Source organism: Diadema setosum, chromosome 9 (genome assembly GCF_964275005.1).
Source record: "Diadema setosum chromosome 9, eeDiaSeto1, whole genome shotgun sequence".
Taxonomy (NCBI): Eukaryota; Metazoa; Echinodermata; class Echinoidea; order Diadematoida; family Diadematidae; genus Diadema; species Diadema setosum.
Window position 1 is genome coordinate 36,559,836 of NC_092693.1, and position 18,313 is coordinate 36,578,148.

The 18,313-nt window shown below is 37.8% G+C and overlaps 1 protein-coding gene across 1 annotated transcript; it reads right to left on the minus strand.

The window, feature by feature from the left end:
• Positions 1–11,480: 11,480 nt before the first annotated feature.
• Positions 11,481–17,941, minus strand: LOC140232765 (uncharacterized). The gene is made up of 4 exons (XM_072312880.1): positions 17,202–17,941; positions 16,528–16,663; positions 15,389–15,521; positions 11,481–13,846 (listed from the first exon to the last, which is right to left on the minus strand). The coding sequence occupies exons 1-4, from the start codon at positions 17,939–17,941 to the stop codon at positions 13,761–13,763; spliced, it is 1,095 nt and encodes a 364-aa protein (XP_072168981.1). The 3' UTR covers positions 11,481–13,760.
• Positions 17,942–18,313: the final 372 nt, after the last annotated feature.

Genomic DNA, 18,313 nt, shown 5'->3' on the forward strand with positions numbered 1-18,313 from the left:
AAACAAATAAACACAAACAAACAAACAGACTACTAAAGTAAACAAACGGAGGAAGCATAGCAAGAACAATTTTTTTTCTTTTTGGTGGAATGATGTAAATTCCTGCTGCTGTGAATTTTTCAAGTGAATGTCTAGCTGTAGTTGTACCATGGTCAAAATAAGGAGAATGATCACCAGGCCCGTAGGCTTAAATACAAGCAAACAAACAAGCAAAAAATATTTGCTAAGAGGCAAGTTGTGAACCAGTGAGAAAACAACTAATGAGTGACAGAACGAAGGCAGCAAATGGGAATGCGGGAGAGTGATTACCCATAGAGGGAGACATTTAACGACGGAAGTTAACTTATTAAAGGAAGATCAGAGACACTGCTGTAGTAGAGGTGCATGAGTCAGATGAATTTCCACCTGACGTCGATAAAACTGCTGCAGACTGTGCAACGAAGACATTCCTCGCAATTGTCTCTTTTTTGATTACGAAATGCTGCATATTCAATCGTTTGAGAAACGACATCTTCTTTTGTATACTGCGTGTCGTTACTGTACGTGTGAACTTAAGCTATACCTTGTTGGGGATATCTGCATGTTTGTATTTTACCTCACAGTTATCAAAGTAAAAAAGTCCTTACGTAAGTTCTTAAGAGAGAGAGAGAGAGAGAGAGAGTGTGTGTGAGAGAGAGAGAGAGAGAAGGAGAGAGAAATTGAGAGTATATTTTTGTCATCATTAACCATGGGCAGTGTACTTCAATTGTTGTGAAATCTTCAGAGTCATGCACGTTTAAAGTATGAGACTAAATAGTCCCAGTACATCTTACTTAGTGTTGCTTTACTGATTCAGTATTTCATTTTCCTTAACTTTTCCTTGCCCACGGCATGTCTGCTATCGGCATATCGATTTCATGTTTTTTTCCTGACAATATGCAAAATGTTTAGTACTGCTGCACTTGGAAAAACTCACCTATCTTTCTATAGTTGATAATCTCATGATTTTAAGTTTTGTTGTTGTTCCCCGTATCGAAAATGATGTCCAATACTGGAAAGAAAGATGTAATCTGTCAAGCTCTGGATGTGGTTCCAAGAATGCATTCTATTATTGTGTGTATGACCTTCAGCAATAGAAAGTTTAATTTTGTGCAAAGTGTGATAGTCAAGGAAAAAAAATGATAACTGTTTTCCTTCCTAGTGATGTAGTAACATGGCCAAAATGATGACATAGACTCATCTATGTGTTCAGTTTATCTTTGTGTTGATTTTGTTTTGCCTGACTAATCCTTCTTGCTGCTTGACAACATTTGTTGAATATTTTCATTGCAGTAATAGGCCTCAAGAGCTGCTTTTCTTCGTGAGGATCTGATAGAGTGAAAATTTTGCCCCATTGTTTTTTTTTTTTTTTTTTTCTGGAAAGTGTCTCGATACGTAAATATATTTAACATTATTGATAGGAGTGCTGTTAGATGATGCTTTTTAGATGCGTCACAAAGGAAATTATCTCTTGAAATAACTTTTTCCAGCAAGATTTTGAGTCCGTGGTACATTGTGTATTTCTACTTCCTGCCTCACAGTGTGTATTGATAGAACCCATTTGCTTAAAGCTGCACAGACTGATCCATATGCAGTCAAATTACCATAGCAACATCCTCACACATACAAATGCTGCATTCAATTTATATCCGAGTTGAATTCTTCAGTTGTTAATGCTGGTCTGCATGTCATACTCCCAGCAGTAATTATGCAGAAAATGTTATGTGAGGACATGAGCTTTGTGAAGACCACATCATTATGTGGCATACAAATCCTGGATATGTCATGCATTAGATAAATCAGTATTGATCTCTACCTGCGGGTTTTGACATCAGTGTAAAGTTTGAATTAGGATGCAACTAACCTGATTAGAAAAACAAAAAACAAACCAAGTCGGTCTTACCATGACGTATAAGGGCTGCAGTGTAGACACAGTATATAATCTTGTGTGATCTTGTATCTTGCTCTGTGTACACGTGCCAGTAAGAGGTGTTTCTAGCCTCCGGTTCTATTCTATGGTAAAACTTTGTTATTTGGACCTCAGCTTCAGTGCTGCCATCTGCTTTTTGTTCGATTTGTGTTTTATCGTTCTAATAATCCATAATATGCAACATATCGATGTGTCATGTCGCGTCGTGAAGTTTGTCTCCCAGCCATGCTGCATCAAACCGGGATATTTGCCTTCTTTTCTTCTTCTGAAAGTGACGGCTTTGATGATGCACTTTCAGCTCGTTGTCAAGCGGTACTTTTGATTCCTCTCGTACATCAGGTGTCGCATCCACGCCGTCGTATGCTATGTCCTGTGCTGTATTTACCTATTTTCTCTTCATCTGCTCTGGAAACAGCTCTGCATCCTTGAGGTTGCTTCTCTTGTTCTTTTTTCAAATGAGACTTTTGCATTCCCAGCTTCTGCAGAAGGGTAATATGAAACAGTACTGTAAAAGCTGTTATTTTTGCGAGGGTTTGATTTTTGTGAATTTCGCAAATCGCTGTTGAGCTGCGAATTCAACAACACATAAAAATATCGCCATGTGCAGTTAAGTGGCATGCACTTATGATAGCCTCGGTGTCAAATTGTAAAAACAACATCGTGCAAATATGTCTGTGACCTCGTTTGCAAAACTAACAGCTTCTATAGTATCTAAAAAGCTGCTTCAATCAATTTGAATTTGTGAGAACGTGCTGGTGATTTCCTCCGACATTCTTTGAAGTGTTTTGGGATGAGGCTACTGAAATCCACAGGTCCCTGGTATGCTGCAGAAACACAACTTCCTTTCGTGGGATCCATTTGCAGTTTGCGTATTCCCAAAGATACCTCTCGCGGCTGAAAAACTTTCTCATCGGAGCAGAGGGTGCGTTACCGCTCAACAGTGGCACAAACGGGATTCCACCACTAAAGATTATCAACTGTGTCTGAAATTGTGGGAAGTAATATAACTTTGTAATCGCAAAATGTTTAATCTAGCCAGGGGGGAAAAATGGAAAGAATTAGCTGTTGAGAGATTTTTGTGAATACAACCTGAACAGATTAGTCATATGTGAGCAAGGTTCCCTATTGTGATTTTACGTGATAAACTACAGTGCAGAAGTGTTGGTCCATTATAGAGTACCTTGGTATTACAGTTAGTACAGCAGATGGCCAAAATTTGGTCCATGCTTTCCTTTTTAGAACTCACCTGTTGGTTTGTAAGTGTGCTTGCCTACTATACAAACCTAGGAAATTGTTTAGATCTCAATTTCACAATTTGTCCAGTACCACAAATTAGATCTATGCATTACTGAATAGAAAAAAAAAAGAAGCTGAAGGATCAGATGGTGTTAAGTTATCTCACTTTTCCCACTCTTTTAGTTTTTCGTTGTCAGTGCTTTGGAGGTTAGTGTTTAAAAAATGGAACGTACGTTACAATTAGTGCACAATTGTATATTGCCAATGCACCTTTTTTTTTCTGCTAGTGTTTCATGATTTTAGCCCTAGAATAGCGTAGATACCTTTTGTTATTTCTGCGAGCCAATCAAAGTTTGATGCTCCTTTTCTTTTTCGTTGTAATTTTGTAATTTCATATTTCTTTGTGTGTGCATGTGTGTGTGTGTGTATAAGACAGTGATCAAATTGTCATTTAAGATAATAGTGTTGTGCTGATGTATTGATCTACACAGGGTAATGTCCAACGTTAATGAAAATCAGGTCACTTTTGTAAGCCTTCATTGTGGAAATTGAGCATGAATAGAAACGGATAATAGATGCTTGTGATTGTACAATTTTGCTTTATATTTCTGTTTTACAGAGCATTACTGAGCTTCATTTGTTTTTCTGTGTTATAATTCTCTTCGTGTGTAAAATCATGTATATTTCTGCAACATTCCATAATGATTTGTACAGGGACGTTTCTTTTTTCTTTTGTTTGTTTGTAGATAAATGTTGCGTTGATCCAGTTAGGGGCTTACAGTAGTTCACTGCATATCGATCGTCGCCAAACCTTGATTTTTGTTGTGATAATAGTTTGACCATCTTGTAGTTTACTCTAAATGATTTGTTTGTAGAGCAGGTGGTGTTTTTTTTTAGCATCCCTGCAGCAGATGTCGTATAACGCTCATTGTCGGTTCATTCACATTTTGGCCCTGTCCTGTGTGTGATACTATTTTGGAACACTGCAAAAATTAGGAGAAGAGAATGATTTTCGTTGTTGATTGACGGGCATGAACTGTTTTCTTTTGTCACTGCTACTTCGAGTTGTTGCTTTAAGAAAGCAGTGTAGTCAGGTGCATGAGGAGGAGGAGGTGAGGATTATTGTGTGGGTATCGTCTGCTTTTATTATTTTGTCAGGACTTCAGAGTTTGGCTCACAGGTGCAATGTGTAAGAGGCCACTACTGACAGTAGTTGCATGTTTATGGATGTAAATGCATAGTCTCCACGAACATAGTTATGTGGCTTTACACCAACATTGTTGGGAAATATTTCATTTCCCCTCTTATGTTTATTGTTTTTTCTTTGAGCATTGGCAATCATTTCGTTTCATTTTTTTCTATCAGGTATTGCATTTGGCAATCCCTATGAGTTGGTTGGTTTCGTTAGGCAAGATGTGACCCGCCATGCCTTGAAAGTAAGCGAGTGCGTCGTCAGAAGTGCAATAAAAAACAGCGTGTAACTCAAGATGGCTCAAGGCTCCACAAAGTTTCTGAAAAAAAAAAGGCAACGACGGTTTCAAATTACCCATGGATGTTTGTATGTCACTGGCCTGACTTGTGATTTATTATCACTTGTGGACAACATTAGATGGATGCAGTGCCATAGAGTCCAAGAAACATTTTTATTTGGAGGAACCAGGTATTGGTGTCCACTGATGCACATAGAAGTTGGAAGTTATTGTTTGTGAATTGCTTGAAACTGGCTTTAGATGCACAAAGGGTGTACATTGTAGAGTCAGTTTAGCGTAGTACTTTTGCCTGGTTAAATTACTGAAGGATCCTCAGTATGTGCTGTACACACATTAAAACTGGTTGATTCCAATAGGTGATTGCTACCTTCAAGAATCGGCACTTGAAGAGGCTCCTTATTCATGGCTCTACTACTTGCGGCTAACTTCTCATTCTGAGCATAACTGTTGACTTTTTTTTTTGGTGTTTTCTCATTTTCTTTCTCTTTTAATTGCAAATTCCAGTGTACGGTTTGGCACACTGGAAGGTGCGAAGAGGCAAATGTGTTGTATGCAAGTGAAACTTAAATGCCTTGTGCCAATTTAAATTAGGGAACAATTTCCGTGGTGAAGTTTCAATGTGCATTTGAACCTAGGACTTACAACAGAGATTCACATGATTAATTTTGATCAGGTTTCGCACATTGGTTACGTGCAGCAAAACATTCAGAATATTGTGCGAGGCATATATTGTAGATCCCAGTGAGTATAGTGTGGGTAGGGTTTGATGCTCTCTTTTTTTCACTAAGTATTTGAGCCCATTTTCGTCGACTCAGTCCGTGTTGTACTGGCAAGCAAAATGTTTAGAATTGATACAGTCCATTATCCTTAATGCTGTGAATGGACCTGCCTACCTCACATGGCTAACAAAGCCTGCCGCACCAATTTTAAGTGTCGGCTGAAACATGAAGTACATGTACCAACACAATATTTATGTAGCCGAGTACTTTATGTGTGCTCTGGCTAGTTTTGATGGAAAAATTATAATCATTTTTTTTTTTTTTTTTTAAGGTGTAGCATTACCATGGGCCCTCTATTGACAGAATTCATAAAGGTAGCAACAGGGGCCAATATCATGTATTGCTGGTCACACCACAATGTACTATCCATGGGCAAGGATGGGGAGTTGCCACGATAATATGCGACATTGCTGTCATTACAATGGGCTCTACTATCACTTGGAATGAGGTTGTACACATATATACTGTATAAGCGGTATACTTAGTTGGTCTAATTTTATGTGAATTGGGGCATTCAGACAATTTAACGAGTGGTGCAATTCGCAATCCTGGATTTGAGTAATGGACGGAAAAATCAGGAATCAGGAATTCGTTCACAAGCAGGCGAACCAAGACATAGGCCTATTAAACTGTATTACTACCATGCACCTGTTTTATGTACTGCGGACTGCGTACCAGGACATGCACAGTTTGCGTGGGCATGTCTCATTCATGTTTAGATCAGAGTTTTTGTGCACCGTTCAAATTTGCGAATAGCACCACTTTGAAAAAAAAAAAAAAAAAAACACCCTACAAAGTATGTAGCTTATACAGTACCCTAAGTGTGCATCAGTTAATGTTCATTGGAGACATAGAGTGGAGCCCTTGCAGATAATATGCCATGCTAAAATCCTGTATTCTATGGGCTCCACTGAGTGTGCACTGCAGATACATGGAGACAAGTACTATGGCAGAGTCCTCAAGGTTCATAAAACAGAGTTTGGGTGTAGTTTTTGTGTTATGTCTTTTTGAGCATCATCACTCATTAATGTGCTGGACACATGATTACCCAGTAATGTAATCCTTCATCATGGTCGTTGCTTATTTTGTGTTAAACATCCTCCGGGATAGAACAAATACCTATCCTTCGCATAAAAGTCATATTAACAAAGATAAATTATTTCTAATATGAGCTTTCGAGTGAAAGCAACGTATCACGCATGTTCCGAGTGGAATCAGATATTTTGAGTGGATGAGAGTTAAATTATCAGTTGATTATTCCAACATGACATCTAATGAGTGCTCAAGGTACTTATCTCAACTTGCTGTCACAGGTTATGAAACATTTGTCAATGAGTGAATCTGGATTTCATTGCTCTGTTATCTTTATTTCACATATTAGAATTAAAGAAGAATGTTGAGTTTTGTTTTGTTTTTTTTTGTGATAATTTTGTTATTATGTCAGGTGGCATAAAAATTGGCAATAATTCTAGCCAGAGTTTGTTTGCATCAAGTCACAAGTTATTCCTCTTCTACAACTTGCTGCAGTGATTGTTGCAATTGGAGCAAGAAGATACTCGCCAACTGTGAACCCATTTTTATATGGAACATATCCAACAATCCTTTGTGTTACTGAATGTAAATAAATTTAATTCATACTTTAAAAAAAAAAGAGAGAAAAATAAGCCCCACAATTTAGTATTCAGCTCATAGGGGTGTGGCAAATATCTCTATTTTTCTTCAGATGTCACAGAATATATTTATAGATTCAAGTCAGAGAGTTGATTATGAGATGACTACGATTATACAGAAAATACTTTCCATATTTTTCACAATAGGTGATATAGGTGATAATCAATATGACGTATTTCTTGTATAATTAAGGTACATAGAAAGAATGAAAAAAAAAATGCTGAATTTCAACACAGCAACTTTATTTGGTTTGTGATAGAGGAACTGTTCATTCATGCTGACTAAGTATTTTGACACAAAAAGAAATGCTGTATTCGGGGTAGATGCTGAAATAGGGTTACATCCTGCATCTACAGGCAGTGTTCTATTGATTATCTTTCTGTGTGATTTTTTTTCCTCCATTTTTTTTTCTTTTTTTGGTGACCAATTTCATTAATCGGAACTTGTTTTACATATTTGCCTTTGATTGTATAAACAGCATCAGACACATAGTAAGCTTTTTATAGGACTAATGAACACTGCATTCTGTGTGATATTGTCAGGGAACTCAACATTTAGTGAGGTTTGCGCAGTTTGGAAATGTGTTTTTCCTCTTTCGGTCCTCTGAAGAAAAAACCTGTCTTTTATTATCAAATGGTTTTATGATTTTAAGTGAATGCCTTTAGATGAAATCATTGATGCTGTGCTCCAAGACATCACATGTGTCCGCATTATTACTCATAGTTTTGTAGTTTGGGGAAAGAACAGAAGTTACACATGAAGTTCTTCTCCCTGGCGACTTTCCAGTCGATGTATTCATTCTTTCTCTCTCGAAACATCGAATATGTGCCTCGTCAGACTTACACTGTTGAATTCACTCTATTTCTGACCAATATTGACGCAAACTGACCACGTACAATTGTGAATCCCTCGATCCTCCTTGGTGTAAACTGTGTGTGAATGTCATACTTTATATTGCAGAAAAAAAAAATATTATGCAATTATGTAGGGAATGTTTAAAATGGCCTCTTTTGTCCGTTACTGAATCAGACGAAAGGGAGAACAAGTTTCATATCATATCCAAGATCTATCTAGGCATGAAATCATGATGGTTTTACGTGTTGTAGTTGAGTGTTGTGTTTAATAGACTTGTGCCTGGATTCATTTGTGCATGTTAGTTTTTAGGTTCTGTTTGACCAGTAGCAGTAGCTTAGAAGTTTATTGTTGTATGCCTAGTTCATCTTGAAGTTGATGGAAAAGTCATCTTTTGATGATCGTAGATCAGGCAAGCAGAGAACTATTACATTGTAGCAGCAAAATGACAAACAAGAAATTTAACACCAACGGGGGGAGTTGAACGATATTGGAAGCTGCAATTTCCAGGTTGTGTAATGCACCAAGTGGTGCGTAACATTGGATGTGTGGAACCTGGGCATGTTGGCATTGGCGAGGACTGAAATATATGCTGTACTGACTGAAGTTGCCGAAATGCTGGCGAGAAAAGTGGCAAGATGTTGAAATATCGTGAAGAAATATTGTAACGTTTATGGTGTAGATTGACCTTTTGGGTCAGAGGATGTTAGCGCAAGTAAAGAGCGCGTCTTTCGGCATCATGAATATTCGATTGTGCACTAAGAATGAATTTACGTGGGCGGTTTCTCCTCTCGGAAAAGTCCAGGAGGTATCTCTGGCGGTCACTGGTTTGTTTCAGGTGACCAAGTGGGTGGATGGTCAGTTTGCAGTGGACATGAAATGTAGTTTGTCCAGCTCTGCCGAAGGACAGGGCTAGACTGGATAGCAGAGTTTGGAGGTGGTGATGCTGTACAGTGGATATTGGCAGAAAAATAAGATGCAATTTGATTTTGTACAGAGAATTGATTCCATGAGGATATCCCGAGGCACTATGAAAGATTGAATATCAAGTGGAGAAGAGGGAACAGTGAAGAGGCTGTGAAGTGTACAGGTGTTCTGATGGTCAAATGTAAGATACGACAAAATGCAAGAAACTTGAATGATGGATACAAAAACGTGTCATAGTTGTACAAAACATGAGAAAAAAAAGAATAGTTATAGATAGAGTTTTCAGATACACAAGTGCACAGTGGATGTGATATTTTGAGGTTAAAAGCCAAAGGTGTGTAGGATTGTACAGTTCTGTGGAGAGGGAGAGTTGGTCACTTCTTTAGTCAGCTTTACTTGTGATGTTGTAGATTTTACATGACAAATTTGGATCACCGTTTCCGTTTGTTTCTTTTCCCTATATTTATTGTTGTTTTTGTCTACCTCGAAGTGTTTGAGGTGGAATAAACTTTTGAGAATTTTCCTACACGTACATTTTGTGAGCTTGGCTTTGTGGTTGTCTTGGATTGTTGCTGTACAGTAGATTGTACTGTACTGGTACTGTATACATGTACGAGACCATCTGCATATTATTGTATAAGTATACTCGGCTGCACAAAATGCTGCACAACACAGGAATTCACCCCAACTAATATACTAAATAGAACTTCATACAGTAAGCATGTCGACATTCACAGAAACATGCACATACGCACACACAGACACACATGCAGTTGACATGATCACACACATCGGTACTTCCAAGACTAAGTGCATGGAACATGTTGATTTTTGGGGCATTGGTCAACACCATAGAGAATTGAAACACATTCCTCAAAGATCGAGCATTCTGTGTCTTGTGTTTATAGTTATCCAAGCAAAAATACCCAGGGACATACATGAGGCAGTTATCACAAAGGACTTTACACTATTGGGACTACAAAACTATGTTGACATAAGTGATTTGTCAACTTGTAAATGTAGACTTAGGCGAAGAATTGTAGAAGGTATGACAACAGGGAAAAGTTAGGACTTGTGATGTTGACTTTTCAAGGTTCACTCCTATCAATTAATATCAAGGTACAGTTAAACTCGCCTAAGTCGACGTCGCATATGTCGAATAATCGCGCAAGTCGAAGATTTTAAAAAGTCCCGATTTTTCCCCATTGACTTACGTGTATTAATTCACTCACAAGTTGAATTTTTTAAGTCAAATACTCGCCTAAGTCGATGAAATTCCAAGAACACTTTCACGGAAAAACCATTGAATTCACTGTGCCTAAGTCGAATAAGATTTTATTGTGTAATAAATCACTGTCAAAATAAACATTAACATTTCATTAACGCAAGCGGATTCACCTGAGTCGTTATTAACGCAAACTAACGATCGGGAAAATTAACGTTTGTAGTAACGATGAGTAACGATCCCAAGCGCAAATCAACGATGTTTCGTTGACATTAACGATAGGTAACGCAAGAACTCACGCGAGATTTTGGTTTCCGTTACCCAGACCTGGTGAAAGGACAACGTATCGCCCCTGCCGAGTGTAGCGATCTATGCCTTATATACTTAGCGGAGTCTTTTCGCGAATCGAATCACGATTTCGCGAATGGTTAATATGCGACCGGGGTCACCAAAAACGCACGCCGGACCACCACCAAAAAAAAAAAAAAGCCGGATGTTTGCCTTCAGTTTTGGAAATGAACAGCGGTAACAATCGGCTCCACAAGATGCTAGAATAAATGTCAGATGTTTGCTCTCAATTTTGGAAATGAATAACGGTAATATTCAATGCTGAAGGGCAAATATCGGGCACACCGCTCCAGCTCTCGGCTCCAGAGTAGACAACATACATGTACATTATACATGTGTACGCGTTGTGTAACTGTAAGTCGATTTTTTTCGACTTACGCACAAGTCGAAACTCGCCTAAGTCGATGTGTTTTGCTCAGTCCCGAGAAGATCGACTTATGCGAGTTTAAAGGTCCAGTTTACCTTTGGGAGCAGTGATTTCAAAAATTTTCACGATATATTTGATGCATATGTGTAGGTCTGTTGTATCATAAAACATCCTACCATATAAAATATTTGCAATAAAACCTAAAATATAAGGAGATATCAGGGTTTTTCTCAATAAACCGTAACTGTATACGGTTTAGTCTGGAAAATTTTTTATTATAACTATTGTTCACATTTTGTGTATTTAACAACACTTAACATCGATTATACGGATTCAAATTTTGACAGTGGTTGTTTCTATCCCTAACTCACATTTTAGAACTATTTTATAGCACTGATGCTTTCATCTGCAAATGGTAAATTGTGCCTTTAACTGTATTCAAATACAGTGTATGCAATCACCACATCAGGGACAATTATTGCGGGACACACATTGTATATATAAATTGCATACGTACACTCTTTATCAACTCGAGGCAATAGCAAACCCATTTCTAACACAACAGCACGAACGTAATAAATAATGCTGATACAGTCTATGCAAGCAAAAATGTGTCGTACACTGTAATAAAATGTAATTTTGAAGTCTTTATTCATACAGTTGACAGTAACATGAGATGCCAACCAGGGCCGTTTCATAAAACTTGTCATCGATAACAAGGAAGTTAACGATACATATGTAGTTGTTATAAGCTACTGAAATCCTTGCATCTGATTGGCCGAGAGCAAATTTGTCATAGAAATGTGGCAGTGGTTACTGATAACAAGCTTTATGAAACGGGACCCACAAGAGTAGCAGGTACACAGATTACAATCAATTGCAATACAAAACCCATTAACCCTTGGAACAGTATACATTTAAAGGCATAATTTACCATTTGCAGATGAAATTAAAATCCTGCATAACAAAATAGTTCTAAAATATGAGTTAGGGATAGAAAAAAACGAATGTAAAAATTTGAATTAGTATAATCAATGTTAAGTATTGTTAAATACACAAAATGTGAACAATGGTTATAATAAAAATGTTTCCAGACCAAGCCATCTACAGTTAGGGTTTATTGGGAAAAATATTGGTATCTCCATATATTTTAGGTTCCATTGCAAAATTCTTAGACAGTAGGATGTTTTGTGATACAACTGATGTACACATACAATGTATGCATCAAATGTGATATCCTGAACATTTCTAAATCAATGCTCCCAAAGGTAAACAGGACCTTTAAAATTTGCAGCAAATTCTGCTATAGTAATAGGAAAACAAAAGGTCAAGTTTTATTGACCCAAAGTCTATTACCTCAATAGAAGGAATTAAAGAGGTTGCATTCCAGGATTTGATACTAAAATTCAAACTGCACTTCCTCGTAGCAAAATGCATCTGCACAAATATATGAAAGACATCAAAACTTTGGCCAATGTTACACAGATTAGGTGTCACACATAGTGGGTTTGTTGGACATTTACTTGACAGCACCACGCTTTAAAGTGCCCTAGGTTCTGTTCTTGTGAAATGTTCGTAACGGTGCTGTAATGTACACTGTACAGCTGTAAATGTCTAACTTGACTAATATCTCCCAATAGCTCCAGTTTACCATACAATTTGCTGACATACATTGTGTCAATGTACATCCACTAACATACCATTCACTTTTTTTAGTTGATCAGAACAAGAATTTTGCCAGTTCGTCATTTCTCTGTGGACTGTAGACAGGCTAATGATACAACTGTACACCTGGACTGTGGACAAAACATATCACGCAACAATTGCTCGTTGTAATTTTCACCCCACTATACCAAGTACATCATATAAAAGGAGGGAAATATTTGATGTTAACATTTAGTTTATATGTGCTAGTAATTGCGCACTTACGATAGCCTTGGTGTCGCGAAAACAACCATGTCTTTGACCTCCCCATTTGCGAAAATATCTGTATGCCAAAATAACAGCTTATTCAGTATCATCTCAGGTTGATTATGAAGATGAAGGGTGGACAGTATGGTGTTTTCACCACCTATCAAACATTCATGCAGGATTTCACTAGCTCTGATCTTTGAAGACTACACATTTCCCTTCCAGGTAATGCCAATTTGTTACATAAATGGAAAGACTTAGAATGAACAATAATCTGTTTCTTAACATCTTGCACCAAGACAAAATTTAAAGGACAGTATTAAAAGAAAATGCTTGATAAATTTGTCCAAAGTATATACATAATACATTCTATAAGAGTTGTACAAAGTTAATTCATAAACTATGCTCCAAGTCACTCTACACACCACAATTACAGGTCATTATCACATTATTTTTCATTATAGAAAATAGCATGACTACTTTAAGGGGAAAAAAAAACTTTTCCACCCAAAAATATATCCTAACATGAATATTACAGACTGACAAAAATTTTGTTCAACATGATGATCACTACAAAATCTTAAAGCACCAATTTCCAATTCTAAGACCTATTCACTGCACCCACAAAACATACTTTCAAACAACACAAAATGTAGTTATTGTAGTACTGATCAAGCATAGATATATTCACCACAAAATATACCAGGGCAATAAAAATTTCCCATACATCATACACCACACTTAACAATGATAACACTAGACAGACTACCACAGAACATAGATTACTTCACAAACGGTTGAGACAGAGCTTGACTATTTTGGCAAACACCTTTATAGTGACCACTCTGGAAATACATCCACTATAGACAAGTGGCTGATAAAAGACGGATGACAGTGTATTATGGCTTAATGACATTTCAATTGCAGATACTATGAAGAACAAAAGAAGGTCTTTGTCAAAAGATGGAGCAGTTCCAGACTGTTTAAGACGTTGGCCTTCCACACTCTAGTCATACTCTGATCCGATGGTGATACTCATCTCATCGCCGACGACCTTGGTGGAGTGGAACCAAGAGTTTGTATCAACTATGACTGCAGAAAGAAATACAGAGAGGAAACATCACTGGGGAGCAAAATTACAGGACAGATAAAGAGCATCTTTAAAGGGATAGTACAGTAATGGTGGAGATGAGAATTGGGCTTTTAACTTTTTGTGACACACCAAGAAAACACTTATGAAATAGTGCAGAGCATACCATTTTAAGAGGAATTCAAAGTTTATTTGATGAAAATCGGGTTTGGAATTACTGAAACATCCAAAAACAAAGTAAAACAAAGCGATCGTAATAAAGTGTGGGTCCCACACTTATAAGAATCGCTCTGTTTTGGATATCTCAGCCATTTCAAAATCTCAGCCATTTTCATCAAATAAACGTTGAATTCCTCATGCAATTACATGCTCTTTCATATTTCATAAGAGGTTTCTCATTATTTCACCAAAAAAATGTTAGAAACCTGAAATCAGGTCTCAACCAAAACTATATGATCCCTTTAAAAGGAATCCTGATATAGCAAGATACCTGATACAATGTATTTGTGCAGGTCCTGTTCCTTTTATATTCTTATGTTTGTTTGTTTTTATCCCTGATAAGACGAGATGCCACATATGATGAGAAAATTTCAGTGGTCCCAAGTAGGTCATTACCATGAGGTTCGCCTGAAGTAAGTTGCTCTGTTACGGTTTACAATCTTACACAGTACATGGATGGCAGACTATTCAAACATACCAATTACCAGGTACAGTAACATATAACTCGAAAAGAATAACCCTATGAAATCTCTTTCTGACGGCACAGCATTTACAGATATCAGTGTCTGTACAACCTTCACAATATCTTCAGTTCAATCCTTTTTGGACCTACCTGCCTGGCACATTATATTGGCTTCCTGACAAACTTTGTCCTGTAATTTGTTGTATTTCTTCTGTCCCCCAACTCTTTGTAAATTCACACACTCCAACGTTAACATTTAATTTTACACACTGGGATTTATCTACAGTTTGCATCAAAATATTTGACTAAAAACATGTAACGAATAATACAATGTACAGGGCATACACATTGTAGGCCTGTAGTTACCTAGAAAAACATATTTTTACCCTCATTTAAAAATATTTTTATTCTCACAAAACCAGAAGAATACTGTAAAAGTGGATATTTTCGCGCGACTAATTTTTCGCACTAGGCCGGGTCAGAAGAGTTTCGCGTGTTTTTAATTCCGCGGAATCAAGACATCACGCACAGGAACGTATGGCAAGCAAAAATATTCGCGTGTTTTTATTTTCGCGCTAGTTTCTGGTTGCGCGAAATGCGCGAAAATTTCAACACCGCGAAAATTTCCACTTTTACAGTACTGTCAACTTAGGCTGGTGTATGTTATGAATGAACAAGCATTTTATTATTAGTAAATTCTCTTTAATGTGTTGTGATACCATTCCCTCAACTACAATACAATGTACATATCTAGAGGGATTTCACACAATGACTGCCGCTATATCATTATGTTTGTTTTATACCGGTACTACACATTATTCTACATTTGATGAATTTGAGACTTCTTGAGTGTCCAACTTACTAATTGAGCCGGGATGCAAAGTGACATCCATGGAGGACCCACACTGAAAGTAGCACTCGGGCGGAGGGGTCAAGGTCCATATCTTATGACCTTTGACCTGAGCCTGCCAGGAGGGGAGATCAACTGCATCAATCTGTAAATACAAGGAATAGTAAACCATAGTGTAAAAGTATGTTTGGGAAGATAGCATTTGGTCTCACACCCTCCTCCCCCCCCCCCCCCCAAAAAAAAACCAAAAAAAAAAACCAAAAAAAAAAACAACAACAAAAAAAACAACAACAAAACAAAACAAAACAAAACAAAAAAAAACACCATTATCTAGAAACTTAATTGCTTCCTACCTGGTAAAAGGAAACCAAAGCCTAAATATAAATGTGAATTGAGTGAAAGTTTGAGAAAAATTGGACAACCGATTCAAAAGTTATGACTTTTTGAAGTTACAGTGCCATCATCGCTGGATAAGGAGACCACTACACTTCACAACATCATTATGGACAACAATGTAATGAAAATATAAAGAAGATATAAAGAAAATTAAACTTATTTTCACCTCTCTGCCATAACGAAAGAGCTTTTGACTTACCTCTTTCAGAATGCAGGGGGAGTAATATTACCCTTAACACATGTCAGTAAAAAGTCAATGGAATGTGCAACTTTTCATGAAAAAAGAAATTTTGTGGAAATCTCCTTAGTATTTTCTTGATTTGTCATCCACAAAGACATCATGAACTACACGAGGCCCCCTCAACATTCTGTAAGATACAATGTATGTCACCATAGTAAAAAAAAAAAAAAAAAATGTTTCATGACTTTTTGCTTTCCAGTCTCCCATATCTTTTTAGACCAAATTTGCGATACCCATGCGTGTGATTTTGAAGTTGCGCAGAACTATGTATGCATGCCGGACAAGAAATTGCTCAAAAACATGAATTCACTTACAATTCCACTGCAAATTGTGTTTTCAGTCAGATTTCAGAAAACCCTGATTATCATTTTGTTTTATTTGCTTTAATGATCAAAATCAATTAATAATCTAATCAGAATATTAATGTTTTTGGGTTTTTTTCTGAAGCGAATTGTCCATCACCACAGGGTTTCGTTTAATCTTAAAAATAACAGAAGACAGCTGGATGGCTCACGTGGTTAGGTGCGCCGTAGCCAGGGCTGCCCATGAAAATCCAATCGAAGCGACTAGACTCGGAGTCTTCCGGCAAGAAGTACGGCTTCTTGTAGTGCTTCCTCAGCATGTTGGCCGCAGCAGAGTCGCAGTTACTCCTGGAAAAATGACAAGATGGGACCAGCATTTATAGTGTAACAGAAGAATATCTGTATAGCATATCTATTAATTATTCCAGGGGTCACGAATATCAGACTTCAATGAACTACACTGTACTCAGATTCCCATATAATTCCTACATAATGGTCATGTTTTGGAAACATTCAACTCACAACTGGAGAATGTTACCTCTCACACAATTTCTTTTTTCTACCCATCTTCCCATCTTTTTATCTTTGCACAAAGTAATATTTCCTGTTTATAACTTTCATCAATACAATGTAGTGTAGAGGTTTCTCCAGCATGCAACAGGAGTGTTACACATCTCACAATTGTCAACACACTGACATTGTTAGATTACCAACCGGTAGAGTTTCCTGGTATAACCATCTTCAATTGGCCTAACTCACAATACTAACTGGAAATACATCTGATTATTTACAATGTATTGTTTGGAAAAAATAATTGACTGTCTCCTTCAAATTCTAGAAGTACATTTTCTAGAAGAGATGACGTTTGAGCGCACACTTGACTTACCATCCAACATACCACGGCTTGTTATTTGACTTATCTCGCAAGTAGGCCTCATCTTCTGTCATTTCAAACACATCCCCGAGCTTCTCAAAGGTGGTCCTGTATGGAAAAAACTGACAGTCATTCTCGGAACTGTTCAGCGCCTGCGAGCCAGGGGCATAGATCTTCTTGAAGTACCCGAAGCTGAAAGTTTCCACGGCCGTCCATCCGTCCATGCCGTCTGTGACGTGCAAGGGACGTCCCGAGTAGGCATAGCGTTCCTTGAATTCCTCGGGGCTCAGGTCAACACGAGTGTCTATAGAAGTCATGTTAAGGCACATGTTGCAGTCAACAGGAGGTCGGAACAAATCCTGCAGAGCCTCATGGAAAGGGATGATGCATTTTTCTCCATCGAGCTCTGCCCCATCAACTGTTTCGACAATAAACTTGGACAATCCATAGTGAACAGATCCTAGAAATGACTCCTCGGGAATTACACCGGCTGAGCAAAGGGCGAAGAAGAGAAAGAGTCCGCTGACGATAACAAGTGTTGCACCAATAATGACTCTGATAATGTCATACACTGTGGACTTGCTGGTGTTGCATCCATTGATGGCTAGGTCAAATTCCTTCTTGGACGTTACAAGCTTCTTCCATTCTGCATGGTTGATCTGAAGCTCTGCTATCCGTTCACTAATCCGAGCAAAATTTCTCTTTACGGTGGCCGTTACCTCCTCCTTGCCTTGTTTAACAGGTTTTCCCATGGCAATAAAATTTCTGTAGGTCCTAAGCCTACTGTACTAAGCAAGTGGTGTAACACAGAAATTAGAAATAGATCTAGAATATAAACGACCAGTTACCACACAAAGCCAGGTCACTACGATGGGCACTAACCACAGGCACTACTACAACTGTCTTTGTTTTGCTGAAGAAACACGCCTTTATCGAGCTGGTAGAGTAATTTCTATAACTAATAGTCAGTACAATAGTACATGTACTAGAAGTTCTATAAGCACAGCAAGATTTATTCACACAGTCAGTCGGCAGTTGTCAGTCGACACTCAGACAGTCCACAGGCACAGCACAGATCCGCAGCACCCCGCCCCGGCCCTGCCTGGTGGCGGTGGTAATGATTA

Coding starts and splice junctions, on each gene's coding strand:
- LOC140232765 (XM_072312880.1), bottom strand. CDS start 17,941: ATGGGAAAACCTGTTAAACAAGGCAAGGAGGAGGTAACGGCCACCGTA. Junction 16,664..17,201: donor AAGCCGTGGTATGTTGGATG/GTAAGTCAAGTG, acceptor TCATTTTTCCAG/GAGTAACTGCGACTCTGCTG. Junction 15,522..16,527: donor GCTACGGCGCACCTAACCAC/GTGAGCCATCCA, acceptor TTGTATTTACAG/ATTGATGCAGTTGATCTCCC.